The 17,894-nt window shown below is 46.5% G+C and overlaps 1 protein-coding gene across 1 annotated transcript; it reads right to left on the minus strand.

The window, feature by feature from the left end:
- Positions 1-14,980: 14,980 nt before the first annotated feature.
- Positions 14,981-17,365, minus strand: LOC123170987 (uncharacterized). The gene is made up of 3 exons (XM_044588673.1): positions 17,226-17,365; positions 15,529-16,081; positions 14,981-15,443 (listed from the first exon to the last, which is right to left on the minus strand). The coding sequence occupies exons 1-3, from the start codon at positions 17,363-17,365 to the stop codon at positions 15,414-15,416; spliced, it is 723 nt and encodes a 240-aa protein (XP_044444608.1). The 3' UTR covers positions 14,981-15,413.
- Between the last annotated feature and the right edge of the window lie 529 nt (positions 17,366-17,894).

The following is a 17,894-nucleotide window of genomic DNA, read 5'->3' on the forward strand; positions in this document are numbered from 1 at the left end:
CTAGCCGGCGATGCCATAGCCACCCCTTGTCGGCCTTAGCCATTAGACAAGTTGCATGGAATGTGCTCTCTTTCGAGAAATCAACCGTGTAAAGGTTGCCATCCAACTCTCCAATAAAGGACACTTCGAGAGTATCTCTCTTAAAGACTTTCACATCCGTTAGTCCAAATAGTGTATCATAACCAACAGAAGCCAATTGGCGAACAGAAAGCAAATGATATTTAAGGGATTGGACAAGCATGACATTTGCAAGAGACATGTCATTTGTGATAGCCACCTTACCCAAACCGAGTACCTGTCCTTTTGATCCTCCACCAAACATAATGCTCATAAATGGTTGAATAGCTTCCATGAAATCGTAGAGCAATTTGCTATCTCCGGTCATATGATTGGTACATCCACTATCAAGCACCCATTTTACTCCACCGGAGAAGGCAACCTACACACAATTATTACTTGGTTAGAGGCACCCATTTTGCAATGGGACCTCTCAAGTTAGTCACAAGGGTCTTAGGGACCCAAATAGCATAAAACCAAAATGCATTTCGAGGACCAACAAACTTTGCATAAACTTCTCCATCCTTAGTCTTAGGAAGTACATAGGATGGAGGCATGAACTCTTTTGGCTTGTTGAGAGTGGGCATGCCCCTTGTGGCCTTCCCACTAACAACCTTACCTTTCTCCTTGTGCTCTTCTCGTACAAAAGTTTCTTTTAGAGGGGTGGTTCACTTTTGAGAGGATGTCTTCTTCTTGCTTGTGCTCGGGTCAAACCCGAGTCCCTCTTTGGCAAACACCTCATTGTGTTGGCTCAACACCTCATTAAGGTTCTTTTGCCCTTGAGCACATGTCATGAGCCCTTTCTCAATTTGAGCTTTGAGAAAGTGATTCTCCTCAAGAATAGATGCTAGATCACTATTAGAGTTAGTAGTACAAGCATCAACATTGATAATAGGAGAAGAGTAAGCCTTGTCTAGAGTTTCAAGATAAGTAAGCTTGAGTGTCTCAAAACTATTTGTAAGAAGGGTGAGCTCTTCTTCCTTGGTCTTGAGGGACACGGATAGGAGTTCACAATCCTTAGAGAGAGAAGCATTAGACTTTACAAGCTTACTTTTATCATTCATCAACTCTTCGCAAGAGTCAATAGCCTTTTTCAAGGAGGCAAGATCTCTAGTATGAACATCAATGTTTGCACCAATTTTTAAGCATAGTTCATCATTGCGTGCTTCCTCATATTGGACTTTCCGCTCAAGGATTTCATATTTTTCCTTTTCCTCGGTGACGAGGGTTTCGAGTTCCTTAATGGAAATGGTGTGCTTACTCACCATCTCCATAAGCATACGAAACATAGTGAGCTTCTTTCCTTTAAGGGAGCACATGAACTTATTTAGTTTAGCAAGCATATGATCATTTATATAATCATCCTCATAACTATCCTCCGCATCAAGATACTCATCACTAGGAGTAGGAGGAGTGAAAAGAGGAGGGTTTGATCGTGGGGTTACCTTGACCTTGTCAGGAGAGTGTTGGTCCTCTCCATCTTCTACCACGGCCTTCGCCATGAGACACTTATGAGCGTTGCCCTTGTAATCCTTCATGTAGTTATAGGTGACAACTTCACCACTCTTGTTGACTAGCCTCAATGTGTTTTGAGAATCTTGAGAAACTCCGGCAACACCACTAACATCATCCGGATCAGATTCTTCTTGAGCAACCATTGCTTTCCCATCTCTCTTCTTGAGCTTGGAGGTCAAAGGATTTGGCAACTTCTTCTTGGGGAAGGTCTTGGGAAACCTTGGTTTATCTTCTCTCTTCTCATAAGGGCACTCGTTGGAGAAGTGGTTGGTTTCTTCACAGTTGTAGCATTTTCTTACTTTCTTCTTTTGAAACCTTCCCTTGAATTTTCCCGCGCTAAACTTCTTGACAAAGAGAGCCATGTCTTCATATGAAGGGCCCTCATCGGATTCAACCTCATCACCATCTTCATCATCATCATCATCATCATCTTCTTCTTCACTTTTCTCATCTTCACATACATGCTTGGCCTTCAATGCAAGATTGATCTTCGACGATGGAGTACCATGCATGGCAAGATGTTTTGTAGCATTTGCCTTTGACTCTTCAAATAGTTGGAAAGTGGATATGATGTCATCTGTAGTCATTTCGTTGAAGGCATGGGGTTGTCTTATGTCCCATACCATCTGATGGTGATATGGAGCAAGAGCATGGAGCAACTTGTCCACAAGGAATCGCTTAGTCATGTTGAATCCATCTTGTGTCTTGTCACACTCACACGACTCAATATCAGCGGTGAGAGTCATGAGACACTCAAGGAATTGATTTGGAGTTTCACCTTTCTCCATACAAAAGTTTTGCAATTGCCCCTTGGCAATTTCATATTGAGCACTCCGGAGGGTGGAGGTACCGGTCTTGGATCTTATAATACTTTCCCATAGTTCCTTGGCACTTGTGATGTGTATGAAAGGTCTCCTTTGCTTTTCAACCATACCTCTCCTTATACACATGATTGCAGTGTCATTGAGATTCTTGTCATAAATTTCTCTTGGTGTAGGATTCTTTGGATCAACCACATGCTAACCATACTCCAAGATCTCTAGCATCTCATCGTTTCCATATCGAAGATGATCCTGCATAGCAACTCTCCACAAGGCAAAATCGGAAGTGGCATCAAGTAAAGGAGGTTTGCCTTGAGGGTTATATTTTGGTTTCTCAACTTGGGGTCTTGCATAAAGCCAAGGAACACTAGAGTGTTCATTGCTAGGAGGTTGTTGACCAAGTGACGGAGTAGGCACAGTTGGCCTCGAAGCCGCACCACCCGAAAGTGGTGCAAGCACCGTGGACAATGTGGCTATCCTCATTTGGACCAAGGCCTCGACAGAAGCATCATGCTCCTCTTTTTGCTTAGCAAGGGCCCGTTCCAGATCCTCAGAAGTAAAGGACTTGACTTCAGAGGAAGCCTCGCCTTTATCCTTCGGATCTGCAACACGGGGAGTCCCATCGGGGTTCATCTCGCTCTAGGGCGGTTAAGCCACAAGAATAGAGCACGAGGCTCTGATACCAATTGAAAGGATCGAGATGGACCTAGAGGGGGGTGAATAGGTACAATTACAAATTTTACTTGTTACTTAGCAATTTTAGGCACTAATGCGGAATATGAAAGTGAGCCTAACAATTGCAAGTGTAGTACTAAGTGCTAAGCAAGATAAACAAGTAACACAAGTATGTAAGTAAACAAGCACAATATGATATAAGTAAGTGCTAAGAGACAAGTAACCACAAGTAGAGAGTTAGGGTTAGGAATAACCAGAACTCCGAGAGACGAGGACGTATGCCGATGTTCACTTCCTTGGAGGGAAGCTACGTCACCGTTAGAGAGGTGGATGTTACCACGAAGGCACACCAACGCAACGAAGGCTCACCCTATTCTCCCTTTGAGACAACACCACGAAGGCGTTTCTCAACCACTAGTGGTAGACCTTGGGGTGGTCTCCAAACCCTCACAAACTTTTTCGGGGGTAATCACAAAGGTCGATTCCTCTCCGAAAGACTCCTACCGCCTAGGAGTCTCCGACCTCCAAGAGTAACAAGATCGATGGGGAAAAGCTCAAGACTTGCTCAAATCACGAATTCCTTGGGTGCAAAGAAGGGGAAGAGGTGGATCTATCACTTGATCGGACAACTTCTCTCCAAAGCTCTCAAATCCCTTGGGGATCTAAGATTTGGTGTGGAGGAATGAGAGAGAGAGAGAGTGAGAAGTGTTCTAGGGTTTGTTCAAAGTGAATGGTCAACCCTCTCCTGTGAAGAAGAAGGGCTATATATAGTGTGAGCACAAATATGGCCATTGTAGTGCAAGTGAACGGGCAGGCCGGACATCCGGGCTTGGGGCCCGACATCCGGCTGGCAAGCCACTTGAAGAACAAGGCAGAACAGAGCAGGAAATAGAGGGGCCGGACATCCGGGGGTCAAGCTCGGACATCCGGCACAACAGGAAAGCCCGGACATCCGGAAGATAGCCAGATATCCGGGGAGCCCACAAGCGTTTACAAAAACATATCAGTTTTACGGGCAGTAAGGGGCCGGATATCCGGGAAAGGGCCTGGACATCCGGCGAGACAGGAAGGCCCGGATATCCGGCGAACACCCGGACATCCGGCGTAAAATAGACAACCTTCTGTAAAGGGGAAAGGCAAGAGCCAGATATCCGGGGCATGAGCCGGGCATCCGGAGAGCGGCCCGGACATCCGGCACGAGGCCCGGACATCCGACACTCCCAGAGACATAATGATTTAAAGATAAGGATGGATAAAAAGAACTATGGGAAGGAGTATTTTGACTAGAGCAAGTCTTTTACGGACCCAATCGATCCCCTCTTAATAGTGCGAGATCCTATACTCAAGGAAACAAAATGTAACATCATTTTAACACTTCATCCTTGAGAGAAACCACTTCGTATGCTCTTGATCCACACACAATTTGACGAACCGGGGACAAACACCTGAGATTCACTTGACAACCATTGTTAGTCCCCTACATGTAGATTGTCATTAACATCAAAACATAATGTAAGGGCATGATTGCACTTTCACTTTTACCGAGGGACACGACTATTCGAATAGATAAACTTCCCTGCAGGGGTGCACCACATAACCCAACACGCTCGATCCCATTTGGCCGGACACACTTTCCTGGGTCATGCCCGGCCTCGGAAGATCAACATGTCGCAACCCCGCCTAGGCACAACAGAGAGGTCAGCACGCCGGTCTAAATCCTATGGCGCAGGGGTCTGGGCCCATCGCCCATTGCACACCTGCACGTTGCGTGGGCGGCCGGAAGCAGACCTAGCCTAGCAGGCGTTCCAGTCCAATCCGGCGCGCGCCGCTCAGTCGTTGACGTCACGAAGGCTTCGGCTGATACCACGACGCCGAGTGCCCATAACTGTTCCCGCGTAGTTGGTTAGTGTGTATACGCCAGTGGCCAGACTCAGATCAAATACCAAGATCTCGTTAAGCGTGTTATTATGAAGTAACCGCGAACGCCGATCAGGGCCAGGCCCACCTCTCTCCTAGGTGGTCTCAACCCGCCCTGTCGCTCCGCCACAAACTAACAGTCGGGGGCTGTCGGGAACCCAGGCCCAGCTCTACCGGGATGGAGCCACCTGCCACTTCAGCCCCCATCTTCGAACAGTATCATAAGTAATGTAACAATATAAAGTATATAGCATATGCCCGTGATCACCTCCCGAAGTGATCATGGCCCAGTAGTATAGCATGGCAGACAGACAAGAGTGTAGGGCCACTGATGGAACACTAGCATCCTATACGAAGCATTAGGATAGCAGGTAAAATTAGGATAGCAGGTAAAGGTAACAACAGTAGTGGCAAAGACAGGCTATGAGCAGAATAGGATTAACGAAAAGCAGTAACATGCTACACTACTCTAATGCAAGCAGTATAGAGAAGAATAGGCGATATCTGGTGATCAAGGGGGGGGGGGGTTTGCCTGGAAGTTCAGCCGAGAAAGGAGGGTCGCCGGTGACATAGTCGTACACAGTGGCATCAGTGCCGGTCTCGGGGTCTACCGGAGAATAAGAGGGGGAAGAAACAGTAAATACGAAGCAAACAAAGCATCACAAAATATAACAAGGCAATACGCGGTGCCGGGGGTGATCTAACGCAGCGATAGGTAATACCGGCGAAGGGGAAAACATCCGGGAAAGTATCCCTAGTGTTTCGCGTTTTCAGACAGGTGAACCGGAGGTGGAAAGTTGTGTGTTCGCTATGCTAGGGATGTGTGGCGGACGAACGGGCTGCTTATCCGGATTCGTCTCGTCGTTCTGAGCAACTTTCATGTACAAAGTATTTTCATCCGAATTACAGATTATTTTATATTAATTTCTTAAGTTTTAGACTTTTTATTTTTTTTATTAATTTTGAGAATAAAATGCAACAAATACATTTGTAACCATGGACAGCTAGACCCAGAGGCTTACAGGTGGGGCCAGGGTCTAAGTTGACCCAATCAATACTTGACTGGTCAACTTGTGAACAGTGCCAGTGGGGGCCGAGTTGTCATGGACTCTATTTTATATTAAGTCAAATTAATTTGAGATAATCAACAGGGGTGGATCACATGTTATTTTCTATTGCATTAAACTAAATTAGCACTAACTAATCTAGTCTAATTAAACAAGGGCCAGCCGTATTGGACAGTGGCCCAGCCCGCCACAAGCACACACGCATACAACACATTCAGTCATGGCCATCGCCATGTTCAGTAGCAGCAGCAGTCAACGGCAATTGAGCAGCAGCTAGTAGCAATAGTAGTGAGGAGCAACAACGGCTCGCGAGAAACGAGTAGCAGGAGTAGCGGCGCAGCAGTACGCGGCAAGCAGCAGGAGCAGCACGCAGCCGGCGGCGGCAAGCTGGAGCGGCAGCAGGTAAGAGGAGCAGCAGCAAACAGACGCATGGAGCAGCGGCGGCTCGGGCGCGGCCGTGAGCGGCGTTGGCGCAGGGCAGGCAGCGGTCGCGCGCCTAGGTGCGGCTAGGAAGCCGTGCGCGGGGAGGGTGGGCCGCGGCCGCGGCGACCAGCAGGCAGAGGCGGGCGGCGCGCGGACGCGAACGACAGCGGATGGCGAACAACAACGGACAACAACAGCGGCTGGAGCAACCAAAAACTAAAACGATGCTGGAGCTCAAAATCGAGCTCAAGCTAAGGGGAAAACGGCACGGTTGCTCACATCGGGGTGTTGCCGTGCTCGAAGTGACACGAGGAGGCCGGAGTCGAGGGGATCGACGGGAAGAAGCGGCAGCGTCCGACGAAGGGGATCGAGGAAGATGGCGTCGAGGCGGCTCGCCAGCTCCAATCCAGTGGCTCAGGCGATGGAGGAGATGATGGCGGTCCTCCTTGACAGCAGCTTGGGCGCCGTGGAGCTCGGTGGCCACGAGGGCGCGAGTGGACACCGGCGATGGCGCTCGGGTGAGAGGGGAGAAACGGATCCGGGGCGGGAGGGGGCGGAGATCTGGGAGGAGAGCGGGGGGCGAGTGGGAGAGGGAACCGAGGAGCCGCAGCGCTGGCTGCCTTATCCCACCGACGGGGACGGCGAGGTGGTTCGACGGGGACGCGCCCCTGTTCATGGCGCGGTCGGAGGAACAGGGCGTGTGGGAAGAAGACGACAAGGGGGAACGGGGGAGTGGGCCTGCTCGGTTGGGCCGGTTGGGCTGGCCGGCTGGGCCGTTTGGCCCAGTTGGCCAGGGGGTTCCTTTTCTTTCTCTTTCTATTTTATTTCTGTCTTTACTTTTTATTTATCTTTCTTTTACTGATTTATATTTTATCTTAGTTTTGTAAAATACAAAAATGATCCCTGAATTAGTATTACCACTAAACACACTGCCACAAAAAGTTTAACCCCCGAACAAAATAGTTTAGTATTTTATAAAATCCAAAAGCCATTTATTTAATTGTTTTACCTACTGTTTTAATTACTTAAGTGCATTTAAACCTTTTATAAAAATGTGGTTTCTCCAACATAATTACCTATGCATTATTTAGCACAACCCGAACAATTTAGTTTTAATATTTGAAAACCTTTGTTGTTAGCCTTTGTTTTAAATTTGAATTTGAATCGATTTTGAATCAACGCGAGTTTAATTACAGTAACTGAGGTGACGTGGCATCATTAGCAGAGGTTCACTGTAGTTTGATTATCCGGGCGTTACAATTCTCCTCCACTACAAGAAATCTCGTCTCGAGATTTAAGAGGGGGAGTACGGGGGAAAGTTGTGGTTACGAAATTCTAACGATTCTTCTCGATCTTGGTTGCTCTCCCCGAAGTAGTTGATCCTCTTCGTTTATGTCTTTATTTCTCTGCTTCAGGTCATCATAATGAGTTCGACATCCTTTCTTCGGGAACTCCATCGTACTTACGAAAGAATAAAGGGTGGGCATTCCAGAAGAACAGACCTCTGCAAGGTTGACTATCTGGTCGATAACATCGGGGAAGGTGGCGGTAAGTAACTCTCGAATTGAAACTTAAGAAAATATCGAGAGCAAAGTAAGGAGGTATCATGGGAAGTTTCAAGCAGGTAGGCAATCGTTTGATGCCTGATACGGGGCGTGAAAAGGGGTTCAAAGCAACGGGAATAAGTATTGTGTGTGATACCAGAATTGATGATCTCTCGAACGATGGCTCGTGAATTACATATGAAATCAAGCGCGAGGAATAACTTTGGCAACATGGGTGTACAGGAGAGTCAGGTTTCAATCCTGTGGAACTGTGGGTTTTGCGCCCACCACGTGGTTAAAAGTAGGAGGAGTGGTGACATCTTGCATGGTCATGATAGCAACGCATGTCAGAGGGTGGCCTGCCAGTTATGTCGGCAACAACGTCGGTACCAAGGGCGAGGGACGAACAGAACCATTTTCCTGCTCGTTGAATGAGGCGGACCAATAGGCAAAGTTCTCGTCCATTGGTTGGTACCGGAATGTCATCAACAATAGTAACAGGGTCTTGCTGACAGAATTGTACACCGAGGTGTTTACATAAGCAGGAGAATATTTCTGCTCGAATCATATAGATCACAAGAAAGGTTAAACCAAACAATGGAAAGGAAAATGTGATTATCAGATTAAACAGAACAATGGAAAGGAAAAATGTGTTTAAACACATATTTTAGGGGTATATCCTTCCCAAGGACAAGCAGAGCATGATATCCGTGACAAGATATAATGTAGAAAACCCTTTAGGAAAGGGGGAGAAATTTCATGACATTACCCATACAACGGTGTTTGGATAATTTGATAAAGAAAATTTAGCATTGTGCTTCAAATGCTCTTATTGAAAATCGGATTACCACAGACATGCTTCGAGATAGCATTGACATGGTCATCAATTAAGGTTCAGAATTTGGATGCACGAAGGATCCATCAGGAACAACTTGTAGAATAAGTTTTACAATTTCCTCATGGAAGAATGGATGATAACCTTGCTGAAAGGAAGAACTATAACAATAGGTCCTCTGGTCAAGTGTGCTAGGCATGACATCACCTTACCGGGTCATATAAAGACCTATGTTATAACTCTTGAAAATATGCTCCAACCATCATAGCTGACCGAGATTCAGATCTGATCGGTGTTAGGAAACCTCAGACTCAGGATGCCTGAGAAGAAAAGGTGCCAGACAAGACAGGATGACACTGTAAGATTCTCAGGAAATGAACTATGAAGTGATTTCCGTTAACAAGAGTTCATCATTAACCCAAGGAGAGGACAAGGAGGTGGCTGATGGGCTAAGGACAATTCATCGAGATTTCCAAAAGATGGATTTCCACAGTTATGTGAACAAGGAGATAACATTCGTCATATCAAATGATATAATGATGTATGCTCGAGGAAAACATACACAATCAAACATTGATTGAAAGGTGCACCCGAAATATGGGCTTTGGTAGCAAGATCAATGTTAGAAGGGTGATACGATATCCAATACACAAAGAATGTAACTAACGTTCATTAACTTACAAGCAATAGGGTTGCTAGAAGTTTTGACTTCACACATCATAGTTAAATGGCTGGCATCCCGGTTAGAAACAACACGGGGACCAAAATATGAACGGAGATGGCGAGAAGTATTACTATATCAAGAATTCTTAAGAGGTGGTGAAATTCTCATGACATTCTTGACATAAAAGATGGTAATACTCCAAGGTAAAGAACAAATGCTGGATAGCAAGGATCCTAAGGTATAACACAAAACACGAACAAGTTTGTGTTGGAGGGAAGGCAGTAAAGTGGCCGATGATAACACAAATCATCGGGGGAAAGGATGGTCTTTCTCATCATGAATTCAATTGATATTCTGGAAGGACTCAGAATGCTCATGATGATCACGACACATTTGTCAAGAGATTCCATGAAGATGTAATCGATCGGCGATGACATCAAGTCAAAGGAATGATGAAGCGAAAGGTTATTGGAACCCTGGGTACGACACAAACTCGAAATCAAGTTTGCTGTTCAAGGAGAAATGATATGACGAGGAAGATCAACGTAAGATTAGATCACCGTCGAAGGTTGTGCTCCGTGATTAAGGACCAGGTAGCACAGTTAAAATCAGCACGATAATGATGTAGCCGAGTAGGCTAGGAATGATGTGATCGAGTTCAAACTCGTAAGTAATGAAGGTTACCAAGAGTTGTTGAATCGCAGTGCGAACTCGATTCAGTTGTCGGTGTCCTTGAGGGGTTCTAACAACTCAGAACCCGTTGGAAAAATGGAATCGGCAAGAATATTAGTTGACGAAGAACTCATAAGAAGTTATGTTGCTCCTGATAATCTCGAGATACCTGGGGGTAATACTCGACGACAGATCAAAGTAGAGGTTGGACTGGGGTATTGCTCCGTAGAAGACAAGTGCTTAAACTTGTCCGCGAAATGGGATCAAAGAAGAACAATCATGGTCAAAACCACGATTGCAAAGGACCAAAACAAAATACAAGATGATTTTAAAACAAGGGAACAATTATTATTACAAGAAGCTTTCATGATAAGTTCCACATCGGGTCCATGGGCATGAACACAAAGTTCAAGGTCGACTCCCACTTCTTCAATGCCTAACCTATCATTTACTTCTCGTCTTCGAAAAAAGTTGTAGAGCAGAAAATTATCTGGTAAAACACCAGAATGGTATGACTTGTGTAAACTTTCAGGTGCATACGGTTTTAGGGAAGGTATAGGCTCAACCCATCGGGGCATCTTAGAAACATATACTACAAAGTTCGAAAGTAAATAACTCAAGCTCGAAAGCAGAGCATCGTTGGCCATATCAAAGAATAGGATTTAGCAATGGCATTATGTATCAGGGAAAGAACTTCTTGAGGTTTTTGTGTACAAAGGACACTGTCGGATGAAAATTCAACAAAGGATCTGACGGTCCATAACGGAGTTGATGTGAGCATTTGCACACCACCAATGGAAGAAACAATGCAAAGGTATTTAATTATAGAAACAACTGACTACATCAAATCTCAAAGGCAAAGGAATTAAGATTTCCAAATCAAGGGATCAGAAGCAATCGTTCTAATCAAAAATGAATAAGTTCAATAGAATTAGAAGCACAACCGATCAAGGCATTGATTGGTCAAGAACCAGCTCATATCCAAATGACGTCTGAGCCAGAAGGATAATCCTAGGATTCGACTGATGATGGTGAACATTCGCAACTTATTGAATCAACGGACTCAAAATGATAATGACAAAGGATGCCATTAAGATTACTAGACTTATGGGGTTAACCATAATGCAAGCAAGTAAGAATTTCAAGAGCAATAGGCTCCTGAGGATTTTTGGAAGATTGAATGGTATTTCGAAGATTGGTGACATACATGAATCAACTGGGGATGAGTGGATACTCGGTAAGTGCGAGAAATTATCCGTAGGGATATTCATGTGGCAAGAACTGCAAGGCAGTAGGCACAAAGTATTCTCGGAACATTAGGGAGAATTTCGGGGTATCTTGGAATAACAAGATCAACTGGGAATAAAAGTAAGAACAACAGGTGTAAGTATTTATCCATAGGGATGTTTCGATGGTATGGAATTGCAAAAGCAACAGGCTCAAAGTCTCGAGAGAACATCGGAGAGTATCTTCGAAATCCTTCGGTGGACCAAGTAATCATCTGGAGTAAGGGGCTCTCCGGGTGGAAGTAGTTACGAGAACCTAGAGTCGGCGTTAGTAAAATCATTTAACCCGAATAGAAGAGAGATCAGAGTCCCAGAGTATAGATCGAGGAATAAAAGATCCTAATACCACCCAATGGCAACGTGGGCCCGTAAGCCGCACAGCCATGTTAGTAAAAACTTTTTAAATGACTAGACTCGACTTCGGCCAAGGAGTTGGAAAGGGGGATTCCTACAGGCAGTCGGCTCTGATACCAACTTGTGACGCCCCCGATTCAATCGTACACTAATCATACACACAAACGTGTATGATCAAGATCAGGGACTCACTGGAAGATATCACAACACAACTCTAAAAATAAAATAAGTCATACAAGCATCATAATACAAGCCAGGGGCCTCGAGGGCTCGAATACAAGTGCTCGATCATACACGAGTCAGCGGAAGCAACAATATCTGAGTACAGACATAAGTTAAACAAGTTGCCATAAGATGGCTAGCACAAACTGGGATACAGATCGAAAGAGGCGCATACCTCCTGCCTGGGATCCTCCTAAACTACTCCTGGTCATCGTCAGCGGCCTGCACGTAGTAGTAGGCACCCTCGGTGCAGTAGGAGTCATCGTCGACGGTGGCGTCTGGATCCTGGGCTCTAGCATCTGGTTGCGACAACCAGGTAGAATGGAAAGGGGGAAAAGAGGGAGAAAAGCAACCGTGAGTACTCATCCAAAGTACTCGCAAGCAAGGATCTACACTACATATGCATGGGTATCTGTGTAAAGGGGAAATATCGATGGACTAAACTGCAGAATGCCAAAATAAGATGGGGATAGCTAGTCCCGTCGAAGACTACGCTTCAGGCCACCTCCATCTTGCAGCATGTAGAAGAGAGTAGATGGTAAGTTCACCAAGTAGCATCGCATAGCATAATCCTACCTAGCGATCCTCCCCTCGTCGCCCTGTGGGAGAGCGATCACCGGGTTATATCTGGCACTTGGAAGGGTGTGTTTTATTAAGTGTTCGGTTCTAGTTGTCATAAGGTCAAGGTACAACTCCGGGTCGTCCTTTTACCGAGGGACACGGCTATCCGAATAGATAAACTTCCCTGTAGGGGTGCACCACATAACCCAACACGCTCGATCCCATTTGGCCGGACACACTTTCCTGGGTCATGCCCGGCCTCGGAAGATCAACACGTCACAGCCCCACCTAGGCACAACAGAGAGGTCAGCACGCCAGTCTAAATCCTATGGCGCAAGGGTCTGGGCCCATCGCCCATTGCACACCTGCATGTTGCGTGGGCGGCCGGAAGCAGACCTAGCCTAGCAGGCGTTCCAGTCCAATCCGGCGCGCGCCGCTCAGTCGCTAACGTCACGAAGGCTTCGGCTGATACCACGACACCAAGTGCCCATAACTGTTCCCGCGTAGTTGGTTAGTGCATATAGGCCAGTGGCCAGACTCAGATCAAATACCAAGATCTCGTTAAGCATGTTATTATGAAGTAACCGCGAACGCCGACCAGGGCCAGGCCCACCTCTCTCCTAGGTGGTCTCAACCCGCCCTGTCGGTCCGCCACAAAGTAACAGTCGGGGACCGTCGGGAACCCAGGCCCACCTCTACCGGGATGGAGCCACCTGCCCCTTCAGCCCCCATCTCCGAACAGTATCATAAGTAATGTAACAGTATAAAGTATATAGCATATTCCCGTGATCACCTCCTGAAGTGATCATAGCCCAGTAGTATAGCATGGCAGACGGACGAGAGTGTAGGGCCACTGATGGAACACTAGCATCCTATACTAAGCATTAGGATAGCAGGTAAAGGTAACAACAGTAGTGGCAAAGACAGGCTATGAGCAGAATAGGATTAACGGAAAGCAGTAACATGCTACACTACTCTAATGCAAGCAGTATAGAGAAGAATAGACAATATTTGGTGATCAAGGGGGGGGGGGCTTGCCTGGAAGCTCAGCCGAGAAGGAGGGTCGCCGGTGACGTAGTCGTACAAAGTGGCATCAGTGCCGGTCTCGGGGTCTACCGGAGAAGAAGAGGGGGAAGAAACAGTAAATACGAAGCAAACAAAGCATCACAAAATATAACAAGGCAATATGCGGTGTCGGGGGTGATCTAACGCAGCGATAGGTAATACCGGCGAAGGGGGAAACATCCGGGAAAGTATCCCCAGTGTTTCGCGTTTTCGGACAGGTGAACCGGAGGGGGAAAGTTGCGTGTTCGCTATGCTAGGGATGTGTGGCGGACGAACGAGCTGCTTATCCGGATTCGTCTCGTCGTTCTGAGCAACTTTCATGTACAAAGTATTTTCATCCGAATTATGGATTATTTTATATTAATTTCTTAAGTTTTAGACTTTTTATTTTTTATTAATTTCGAGAATAAAATGCAACAAATACATTTGTAACCATGGACAGCTAGACCCAGAGGCTTACAGGTGGGGCCAGGGTCTAAGTTGACCGAGTCAATACTTGACTGGTCAACTTGTGAACAGTGCCAGTGGGGGCCCAGTTGTCATGGACTCTATTTTATATTAAGTCAAATTAATTTGAGATAATCAGCAGGGGTGGATCACATGTTATTTTCTATTGCATTAAACTAAATTAGCACTAACTAATTTAGTCTAATTAAACAAGGGCCGACCGTATTGGACAGTGGCCCATCCGGCCACAAGCACACACGCATACAACACATTCAGTCATGGCCATCGCCATGTTCAGTAGCAGCAGCAGTCAACGGCAATTGAGCAGCAGCTAGTAGCAATAGTAGTGAGGAGCAGCAACGGCTCGCGAGAAGCGAGTAGCAGGAGTAGCGGCGCAGCAGTATGCGGCAAGTAGCAGGAGCAGCACGCAGCCGGCGGCGGCAAGCTGGAGCGGCAGCAGGTAAGAGGAGCAGCAGCAAGCAGACGCATGGAGCAGCGGCGGCTCGGGCGGGAGAATTGATTTTAACCCCCCAGCTCGCGCGCCTTTGATCTTAAGCCCCTTTGTTCGTTTGCCTTCCTCTGAACCCCCCAGTTCTGTCTACTTGTTGCTGGTACCCCCCTTTGGCATTGTTAACAACTTTGTTAGTGTATAACTAACATATTGAAATAGAAATAGACAAAAGTACCCCTCTGTTTGAAAGGCACATCTCTGTACCTTGTCCGAATTTTCAAACCACAAAATATTTTGGCCAAATAAGAAATGACATGATTTTCTAAAGCTGTGTGCTATGTTTCACAAAAAAAATTGATATGATTTTGCTGTAATCAATAGCCTTCCACACAAACAGGCTGGAAATAATATAGGGTCACAATGATTCAATGATAGCATAGAGAATAATTCAGCCATGTTCTACATGACTTCATGACAGCAAAATAAGTGAGTCTTTACCTCACATATAGGACTTCATGATAGCAAAATAAGTGAGTCTTTACCTCACAGCAAAATAAATGTGAGTCTCTACCTCACATACAAAGCAAATAAAAGTGAGTTTGCACCTCACATACACAACAATAAAAGTGAGTCTCCACCCACAGCCGAGTTCATCACAACCACAAACAAGCTCACAGGTCGCTTAATTTCTTCCTCTTAGGTGTCATTTTCTTCTTCTTTCCTTTTGCTGGAGGTTTTGGTGGTGGGGTAGCAGCTTGGCTCCTTGTGACAGGTCCAGGACTAGCTTGAGCTGCAGCTTGGCTTCTTGTGACAGCTCCAGGACTGCTACAAGTGGCATCATTCTTTCTCCATTTGGTGCCTCACAACCTACAACAAAAAATTGTACAGATCTGAATGTTATTACTATGACAAAAAATGAAGCAATAAAAATATAAAGCACAAAGGCAATTACCATCACGCAATTTTCATCCCTTCGCCAACTAGCAGTTAAAGCCCATTTGCAAGGGTCACCTATTATGGATTGACCTTTGCAAAAAGCACGAAACCTCCCTGGCTCATTTTTCTTTGTGCCATATTCAAACTCTCCATTGACAGCCCACTGTTTTAAAGCCTTTCTAAATTCAACCATGTTAGGATAAGGTGTCCCTATATCCATGGCTGGGTTTCGTTCATCCCAGGCAATAAGTGGCTCCTCTGGAGCATTATCATCAACAACAATATCTGCATCTTTGATATCATGTAAGTCAGACTCCACATCAGGAGTAGGAACGGCAATAGAACGAAGCTCAGTTCCTCTCTCATCCGGTTCTGTTTTTAAACCAAACAGAGCAAACATGGCTTTCTCGTCCGGCGGTTTTTCATCTCCATCATTTTCTGGTTCAATCACAAGACTTGACCAATCAATAATAGCACTACCATTTTCTACTTCATTGCATGAGATCGCCCCCGTGGTTAGGTTTATCACACTGGATTGGTTAGAATCATGCACAGACATTGCATCGATCCTATTCAATATAGACAGAAAAAATCAGAAAAATCACACACCAAAACTCATGCATACATCAATTAGAACAGGGGAATATGATGTTATCTTTTCAGATCCATCACACCCCTTAGTCAATCCAGCCCCTCCCACTCAAATCCCATGCCAATCACACACAAGACCTAGGTTTCCACGATTTAGAAACTATACCAGAAGAAAAGCACAAAATCTGTGAAAAATACAAGGGGGAAGAGGTTGCCTTACCTTGGGCCAGCGAAGGAAGGCGGCGGATGGGGGGAAACGCGGCGGAGCAGGGCAGCGGACGGCGGGCGCAGCGGCTCTGGCGACTGGCGGCGGGGCGGCTGGCGGCTAGGTCAAGTCGGGGAGGGGAGGGGAGATAGAATGAAAAACAGGCCAGGCCTTGGGCCTCGGTCTCGTGAGTTTGGGGAAAATTGGACGAGGGCAGTTTTGGCAATTCCAAATTTGTTAAGTCCAGATTCTTTCCTTATGCGCTAAATCCAGAGATAACAGCGCTAGAGGGGCAAGCGAGCCAAAATTACGCCGCGTCGGGGGCTTGAGAGAAAGGCAAACGAACAGGGGGGCTTAAGATCAAAGGCGCGCGAGCTGGGGGGGGGGGTTAAAATCAATTCTCCCGGCTTGGGCGTGGCCGTGAGCGGCGTTGGCGCAGGGCAGACATCGGTCGCGCGCCTGGGTGCGGCTAGGAAGCGGTGCGCGGGGAGGGTGGGCCGCGGCCGCGGCGACCAGCAGGCAGAGGCGGGCGGTGCGCGGACGCGAATGACAGCGGATGGCGAACAACAACGGACAACAACAGCGGCTGGAGCAACCAAAAACTAAAACGACGTTGGAGCTCAAAATCGAGCTCAAGCTAAGGGGAAAACGGCACGGTTGCTCACATCGGGGTGTTGCCGTGCTCGAAGTGACACGAGGAGGCCGGAGTCGAGGGGATTGACGGGAAGAAGCGACAGCGTCCGACGAAGGGGATCGAGGAAGATAGCGTCGAGGCGGCTCGCCGGCTCCAATCTAGTGGCTCAGGCGATGGAGGAGATGATGGCGGTCCTCCTTGACATCAGCTTGGGCGTCGGGGAGCTCGGTGGCCACGAGGGCGCGAGTGGACACCGGCGATGGCGCTCGGGTGAGAGGGGAACGGATCCGGGGCGGGAGTGGGGCGGAGATCTGGGAGAACGGGGGGCGAGTGGGAGAGGGAACCGAGGAGCCGCAGCGCTGGCTGCCTTATCCCACCGACGGGGACGGCGAGGTGGTTCGACGGGGACGCGCCCCTGTTCATGGCGCGGTCGGAGGAACAGGGTGCGTGGGAAGAAGATGACAAGGGGGAACGGGGGAGTGGGCCTGCTCGGTTGGGCTGGTTGGGCTGGCCGGCTGGGCCGTTTGGCCCAGTTGGCCAGGGGTTCCTTTTCTTTCTCTTTTTATTTTATTTCTGTCTTTACTTTTTATTTATCTTTCTTTTACTGATTTATATTTTATCTTAGTTTTGTAAAATACAAAAATGATCCCTGAATTAGTATTACCACTAAACACACTGCCACAAAAAGTTTAACCCCCGAACAAAATAGTTTAGTATTTTATAAAATCCAAAAGCCATTTATTTAATTGTTTTACCTACTGTTTTAATTACTTAAGTGCATTTAAACCTTTTATAAAAATGTGGTTTCTTCAACTAATTACCTATGCATTATTTAGCACAACCCGAACAATTTAGTTTTAATATTTGAAAACTTTTGTTGTTAGCCTTTGTTTTAAATTTGAATTTGAATCGATTTCGAATCAACGCGAGTTTAATTACAGTAACCGAGGTG

The sequence above is a fragment of the Triticum aestivum genome, chromosome 7D (assembly GCF_018294505.1).
Source record: "Triticum aestivum cultivar Chinese Spring chromosome 7D, IWGSC CS RefSeq v2.1, whole genome shotgun sequence".
NCBI classification, from domain to species: Eukaryota; Viridiplantae; Streptophyta; class Magnoliopsida; order Poales; family Poaceae; genus Triticum; species Triticum aestivum.